General features: G+C 28.5%; 1 protein-coding gene across 1 annotated transcript; it reads left to right on the forward strand.

Annotated features, from left to right (window-relative positions):
* The first annotated feature begins 3,363 nt into the window (after positions 1–3,363).
* On the forward strand, positions 3,364–7,404 carry LOC107886063 (uncharacterized). Its single transcript, XM_016809869.2, has 10 exons — positions 3,364–3,644; positions 4,062–4,121; positions 4,240–4,279; positions 4,806–4,984; positions 5,124–5,162; positions 5,265–5,351; positions 5,725–5,785; positions 6,085–6,209; positions 6,915–7,006; positions 7,140–7,404. Exons 1-10 carry the CDS (start codon positions 3,597–3,599, stop codon positions 7,252–7,254), a joined length of 846 nt encoding a protein of 281 aa, XP_016665358.1. The 5' UTR covers positions 3,364–3,596; the 3' UTR covers positions 7,255–7,404.
* Positions 7,405–8,542: the final 1,138 nt, after the last annotated feature.

Here is an 8,542-nt window from a genome sequence, read left to right on the forward strand (position 1 = left end):
CCTGATTTTGGCACTTTCTTCGTATTTTTTTATTTTCGTATCTTATTTTTTAAAATATATTATTGTTGTATTTTATTTCTTTATATTATTTTAGTACATAATGTTTCAAATGTATTATTTAAGTGTTTTTTATTTTTTTTAATAAATAACCCTGATTTTAGCATTTTATTCGTATTTTTTTCATATCTTATTTTTTAAAATATATTATTTTCGTATTTTATTTCTTTATATTATTTTAGTACATAATATTTCAAATGTATTATTTAAGTATTTTTTATATTTTTTTAATAAATAACCCTGATTTTAGCACTTTATTCGTATTTTTTTCATATATTATTTTTTTCATATATTATTTTTGTATTTTATTTTTTTATTTTATTTTAGCAAAAAATATTTCAAATGTATTATGTAAGTGTTTTTTTATATTAATTTAATAAATAACCCTGATTTTGACACTTTCTTCGTATTTTTATTTTCGTATCTTATTTTTTAAAATATATTATTTTCGTATTTTATTTCTTCATATTATTTTAGTACATAATGTTTCAAATGTATTATTTAAGTATTTTTTATATTTTTTCAATAAATAACCCTGATTTTAGCACTTTATTCTTACTTTTTTCGTATATTATTTTTTAAAATATATTATTTTCGTATTTTATGTTTTTATATTATTTTAGCAAAAAATGTTTCAAATGTACTACTTAAGTGTTTCTTTATATTAATATAATAAATAAACCTGATTTTGACACTTTCTTCGTAATTTTTTTTATTTTCGTATCTTATTTTTTAAAATATATTATTTTCGTATTTTATTTCTTTATATTATTTTAGTACTTAATGTTTCAAATGTATTATTTAAATGTTTTTTATATTTTTTTAATAAATAACCCTAATTTTAGCACTTTATTCATATTTTTCGTATATTATTTATTAAAATATATTATTTTCGTATTTTGTTTTAGCATAAAATCTTTCAAATGTATTATTTAAATTTTTTTATATTAATTTAATAAATAACCCTGACTTTGGCACCTTGTTCGTATTTTTTAATTTTCGAATTTTATTTTTTAAAATATACTATTTTCATATTTTATTTTTTATATTATTTTAACAAAAAATCGTCAGCACCACTTTTCCCAAAAAAAGTTTTTTCATATTTTATTTCTTCTCGTATTTTATTTTGTCATTAATATATTTTTAATATTTTATTTTTATACTATTTTTTGTAAAAAGTTTAAAACCCCCATCACATAAAAAATAATCAGAATATAATAAGTCAAATAAATTTAAAAAATCTTTTTAAACAACCTAAAACACACTTAACAAATAAATTACATAAAATAATAACAATAAAACATTATTTACACATAAATGCTTATTACTTCAATGAAAATATAAAATAAATACGAACATACCTTAATATCTATTATTAACCAAATAACACATTGCAAAGAAATAAAAATAAAAATTATATCTGATTTAAATCTAAATCAATCTGTTATAATTACTAAAACAAATAATTTAAACTAACATTAATTACTAAAATTTATAAAAAAAATTATCTTTTTTTTCCCTTCTTTTTCCTTCCCTCTTCTTCTTCTTCTTCTCCTTCACTTTTTGTTTTTCTTTTTTCTTTTTTCTTCTCTCAACTGCCGGCCTCCTTCTCCTTCTCCTTCTCCCCTTCTTTTTCTTTCTTCTTCTTCTCTTCTTCTCCTTCTTTTCTTTTTCTCCTTCTTCTTTGTTCCCGAAAATGAAGTTTGGGGACCATATATTATGGTCCCCCAAACAAAAAAACAAAACCCCTCTGCATGAGGGGTCAAATCGGCTGAAAAGCACCTGGCACCGGTACCGCCTCTGCCAGAGGCAACACTGGTGCCCCCTCTAGAACCAACATGACCCATTTTTTATTTTTTTTTGTTTTCAGTTTTTTTTTTCTTTTTCAATTTTTTTTTACGGTTGAGGCCGTCACGTCAGGGTGGTGCCGCCTGTCAGAGTGGCGTGACCACCCTGACCATACCATTTTCGTAATTAATTTTTTAGGTGTATTATTTTCGAATTTTTTAATTTTTTATATATTTTTAGTAAAAAACCCTGTCTTTTATCCTTAAAAAAAGAAAAGAAAAGAAAAAACGACGGGTAAAAATTGAGATTAAGTGGGGATTCTTTTTAACTACTGGTGTAGATGGCATTCCGGGAAACCATGTCTAAAATAGTTATTTGAATTTAATCTAATTGAATTTGTCAATTTATTTTTAGAACTTGAATTTTTTTACTATTTATATTAAATTTAAGTAATTTTATTCGAATCTAATTAATTAAATTATCGGTGGAATATTTGAATGTGTTAAACATTCCCGACTTAATAATTTCAAATAATATTTTAAGTGAAAATTTATAATGTAAATTATGAATTTAAAAATCCAAATCTATTATATGCAAAAATAAAATAAATTTGTATGAAAAATTTGAGTCCATAAAAATAAAATTATTAGAGGATTACTATTTATAGATACTACAAATAGTAATTAAAATATTGTTAAAATCTAATATAAAAAAATTGAAGATTCATAAATATTCTAATTTGACAAATAAGCATTGGATGCAATGATAAAACATACAGTATTTTAAAAAAGGAAGTATAAATTCAAACTTTAGAGATAACATTGTTGAGAGAAATAGTCACGAACCTCGAACATAAACTGTAAATTAAGAGGGACAACTACGACCTCAAACCCGTGACTATGGCCTATGAGAAGCTTCTCTTGCTGCACTTTTCCCATCTTTCCTTTTTTTTTTTGAAGATTTTTCTCCTCTATCTTAAAATGTCTTTGTATTATTATTTTCAATTTATTTTTCAAGTATGTATTTTCAACCCCGCAACTATTTTTTTTGTTAATTTTGTCTAATTGCTTAATGTAAAAAGATGTAATAGTGTAATATATATTGGTACTTCTTACATAATTGGATAGTTTTTTTTTTCCTTCATACTTTAAAAATAAAAGAAGAAGAGAAAGTGTAATATTTGTCGACTACAAAAAAATATTTTACATCATTAGATATTTCAAAAAATCACATTAAAATACTTATAGAATTAACGAAAAAGAATCAATAAAATACATAATTCGAAAAGTAAAAAAACTAAGATTTAATTATAACAGAAGAATTAAATTAGTCAAAAATGTATAGTACAGGGATCTACATTAAATTTTACCAAATAAAATCAAAAAATTGACTTTAACAATTCCGGAACACGTCGAGATTTGAAACATTGCCAATAATATGACGCCATGTCATCAAAAGATGCAATAATGACCGGATCAAAATTTAAATGACTAAAAAGCCACTAAGCAACATTCTCTATCCGCCGAGTTCATCCGGCAACAACAGAAATCATCGAGGCTAATTTCGTAACTTAAATCTCCACGTATTTCATCTTAGATCGCCTGCTTCGATAAAGAACAAACGCATAGAAAACAAAATTTCTTCTATTTTTTTTTTTTAATTTACTTTCCCCTCATGAGTGATTAAAGTGTAGAGAATTCGGATTAAATCTCGAAATCGAAGAATTCAATTTCAAATTCGAGATCTCGTCCATGGCTGCCCCTTTTTTTTCCACTCCTTTTCAACCCTACGTGTATCAGGTAACGTTCTTAAGCAATGTTTCTTTTTGCTCTCAGCCTTTTAGTGATTTTTTGCTTGTTTCATGAGAAAACTAAGGTAAAAAGATTGACAAGCTGGCGTGAAATTTTAATGGAATTTAGGCTTTACTTTTGCAGTTTATATGTTAGGATTTACTCGCATTGTTGAAGCTTTGTAAATTTTGGGGTTTCTTTAATTAGAGCTGACTTTAATTCAATTTCTCTTGAAATTGATCCGTTTATAACCGAGTTATATACAAATTTGTATAGACTGCAGTAACCAAAGTGTTAGCTAGCTTGTTTGCCTAATTGGGGAAACAGTTTCCGAATGAAACTAGAATTTTAATGTTGTGTAGTTTGGATGTCTGAGCATGTATATTTATATCCGCAATAATCTCTTGTTGATACAAAATCATGTAGAGTCCGCAAGATGCTGTGACCCCATTTCAAATATTGGGGGGTGAAGCTCAAATAGTTCAGGTACTTCCGAGGTTTTATCAAGAAATTTTCTTCTAATTTTAGCCTATGATCTCGTACCTACATTGTAAAACTCTTTTTTTTTTCTTTTAATCTTGGTAATGGTTCTTTCATTTACCAGATAATGTTGAAGCCACAAGAAAAGGTTATTGCAAAACCTGGTATGTTATTTTTCTTTTGTTGTATCCCTTGGTTGGGTTAATGCTGCTATAGTCTTGTGTTTTAATATAGGTATGTGGTCTTCATGCTTTCATGATGCTGGCCGTTGTCGTAGTTTAAGTATTTTGGGATTATACACTAATGTCTCATGGTAAATTCATGAATGATGAGGCTTTCTAGATATTGTGTTAAGTAAATTCCTGGTTGCTAGGCTAGGAGTTTAGCTCTATATTCTACAATTTGAAATGCTACAGTTTCTATTGCCAAGAACATATTGTAGTACAAGTAGTGGCTAGAAGTGTCAAAGTTGAATATAATGGATAAGTTACTTTACTATCAATTGAACTATCTAGTTGTATCCTATTGGTTTTGCCTATAATTACGATCACATTAGATCCTCTGCTGAAGATCAGTAAGGAGTACTGCTTGATCAATAAGATGATTGGCTTGCTGCATTTGTTAGTTATTGTTTGTTATCATGTAAACTTCAATTCATGCAAAGTTGATGTGGACTATAACAAAATGCAGGTTCCATGTGCTTCATGTCTGGGTCCATTGAGATGGAAAATACTTATGTCCCTGAAAATGAGGTAGGCATGTGGCAGTGGCTCTTTGGCAAGAGCATAACTAGTATTGCTCTTCGCAATAATGGTCCAAATGATGGATTTCTTGGCATTGCTGCACCTTCTCTTGCAAGGGTTCTTCCGGTTTGCATTTCAAACTCAATAATTATCTACTTATTTATAGTGCATGTCATGTCTGAGTACTTCATGATCCCAAAATGGTTGTTTTGTTAATGCTAACTGTGAGCTACATGTTGCTACTGGTTCATGTTTATCTTGACAGATTGATTTAGCAATGTTTGGTGGGGTGCTTTTATGTCAGGTAGCTGACTTGTTCAAGGGAATTCATTTTTGTTGCAAAATTAGCTTGTTTTTTATTGCACTAGTTGGTGTCTTGATGCCATATTGTAAATTTGTTTTGTAGCCAGATGCATTTCTTTGCTCTATCAATGATGTGAAGGTCAATAATACAGTTGATCAGCGGCCACGGAATGTTGTAACTGGTGTAGAGGTGACATAATGATAAATTAATTTTCTTCTCATTTTTCCTTCATCTCTTGGATGCTTATGCAAGCTGTACTTGAAGATCGAGTTATTATCCTGTCCACCACCAGTGGAATAAAAAAAATTCCAGAAGCAGAGTTAGGACATTGACATGTGTCCTTTTTATTATTTTTAAAAACTTTTAAATTTATTTTAGGGGCACATGCTAATGTCCTGAACCTGCTTGTGGAATATTTGTATTCCACTGGCAGTGGACGGAATAATTACCCCTCAAATATCTTTTTCAGATATATTTCAGATTTGGTTCCTTTGGTTTAGTTCACAGTTTTTTTAAGCTGTTTTTATCCGTGTATTTGATGGATGTGCTATTGGCATAACAGGGGTTTCTGAGACAGAGGTTAACTGGCCAGGGGCTTGCATTTATCCTTGCTGGTGGATCTGGTATGTAGCTTTTCTTTCGTACGTCCTTTAGTCGTCTTTTGAGTTTCTTGAGTTCAAAAGATAGCACATTAGAGGTCATGAAAGAGCATGTTCTATTTTTCTTATGATCTTTTTGTTTTCGCCTTCCTTTCCTGGAAAGTCAAAAGAAAAAGAAAAGGACAAAGAAGTCTTTTCCTATTGTTTAGCCAATCATTGATAACATATTCCTTTTACTAGTTACAGCAAAATTTTGACTTTATAGATTTATACACCTAGGTAAGCTGACCATTGGGATTCTGTGGGCTTCTTTCTTTTGCTAGTTGTGCAGAAAAATCTTGAGGTGGGGGAGGTATTGGCAGTTGATATCTCCTGCATTGCGGCACTTACTTCTTCCATCGATGTTCAAATCAAATACAATGGTCCGATAAGAAGAGCAGTCTTTGGGGTAAGATGCTTTCAGTTAGTTCTTTTCTCTGATACGGAAGTAGTTTTGTGGGGGTACTGGTGCATGTATGTTGTTCTTTTTACAATTGTGTGCCTGTATAAGCATTTTTTATTTTATTTCAGCCAACAATTTTGTTATTGTTAACAGTATTCCTTAGGGTAGCGTTTGGAAACTAAGATTTTAGAATTTGGATTTGAATTTCAAAATAGTGTAAATTAAGTAGTAAACTATTTAGAAATGTCGCACTCATGATAAAATTTCAAATCCATGGATTTGTTAGATGCCTATTTAGTAATGAATTTCAAATTCTTAAAATTATTTTGGATTTGAGAAATCCATGATTTTATACTTTTCTAATATACATTATATTGAATCTTAACTAATTTATCCGTAACATATGCATTTCATTCTTACAATTTACATTATAAATGAAATTCAAATTCTCAAATCCATGTTCCCGAACAGAGCATAGAAAAATTAGCGATTACATATTGTTAATCTTTGACAAATTATGACGTGAAATTATAAGATTGTCATCTGGTAGCTGCCACTGTTGTCAATAAAAGTCAGATCTTCTGATTCTCTATTATGAGCACACTGAATGGCACTTGGTTGATTACTCTACTTGTTCTTAGGACTTTGTTCAATGCCTGTGACTGGGATGTTCGCATATGGCCTTGTAACTTTCTTTTGTTCTTTCTGCAGGGTGACAATTTGGTTACAGCCATTCTAACAGGACCAGGAATTGTTTTCATCCAGAGTTTGCCATTTCATCGTTTTTCACAGCGAATTGCAAGGTAAAATCTGGTTGCACCATCCACAATAGCCACTTGCTGTATCATAAGTTCACTTTCCATATCCTTTTGTACTCCATCTTGACCATCCACAAGGTTTTAACAGGATGAATAAATTGTGGTTTTGGTTTTGCAGGGCGGTTACATCTCCGAACATGAGAGAAAATCCCAAGTTTTTCGTTCAGATAGCCATTTTCTTTTTTCTAGCTTATGTGGTGATTGTATCTTCTTTGATATTGACCGATGTGTGAAATTGTCTTCTTTAATTTTTATTGACCAACTTATCACACCCCCAACCCTTTTTGTTCTTTATTAAACTTAGATTACGTAGATCACAGTGTTTGCTTGTTGGAAAGAAATGTAAACTCTTTTGTTTCATGAGTGAAAATGCTAATTTTATCTCTCTTTTTTATATTAATAATGTATACGGACTAAAGTTAAATTGAACTGTATTATGAGTTAATTTTGGACTATGTCCTTGTATTCTAATTTTAGTGAAATTTTTACATAAACCATGGGTGGATGACATTTCAAAACTAGAAGGATTCACCTTCGGCCATCACTGGCATAACTGGGATAACTCTGCAAATAGATTATCAGATGGGCCTCTATATTGGAAAATGTTCGTTTTAGTTTTATTTTTCAGCAGTTTCTTTTGTTCCTTCCAAATCTCTTTTGCTATTGGACGTTGGAACTGAATCAAGATGGTCAATTCCACTTCGATACTGTATGTATAAGCTGGAATGCTTCATTCTAGTAGTAAACCAGACAATTTTGGATTTTGTTTTGATTGTATCTACCAACTAATAGCAAAGAATAATTAAATAGATTTAGATTTTAATTATGTTTTTAAATTTTTTGAATTTTATATTATTTATTTTAGGTGTTGAATGATGAATTATTATATTCATAATATTGACTTTAATATTTACTATAATTAGCATAATGATTAAAAATTTATTTTGATTTATTGTGGAATGTTTCATACACTTGTCAATCCAATTAACCTTTTTGTAGACTAAACAAATGAGTATTATTAAATATTTCACTAAAATATGTCGTAAGTTTATGTATTTTTCGTAATTTTAGAATTTAGTCTTTGTATTATTTTTTTTAGAATTTAGTTTATCTACTTTTTAAATTTCAAATTTTAAGTCCAATTATTAACGCTATTAAAATTATTTTGTTAAATACAAATTCATTACGACGTCATTATTTTAGTTACATGATTATTAAGTAAGTATTTTTTTTATTTTAAAATGTCATACCAGTAAATTTAATAAAAAAAATTAACAGTGTTAAGAATTAGACCTAAATTTTAAAATCTAAAAAGTAGAGGGACTAAATCTCTTAAAATAAAAATATATGAATTAAATTTTAAAACTATGAAAAGTGCATAAAACATATTTTAACCTAAATATTTTTTATGATTTGCAAATAAAGTTTCATCATCTTAAGCATGTAGGTAGTTAGGTTTGAGATTTTAAATGCTCATGTTTGAGTTCCGTAATATGAAAATTATATATGATTAATTTCTTA

The sequence above is a fragment of the Gossypium hirsutum genome, chromosome A12 (genome assembly GCF_007990345.1).
Source record: "Gossypium hirsutum isolate 1008001.06 chromosome A12, Gossypium_hirsutum_v2.1, whole genome shotgun sequence".
In the NCBI taxonomy this organism is placed as follows: domain Eukaryota; kingdom Viridiplantae; phylum Streptophyta; class Magnoliopsida; order Malvales; family Malvaceae; genus Gossypium; species Gossypium hirsutum.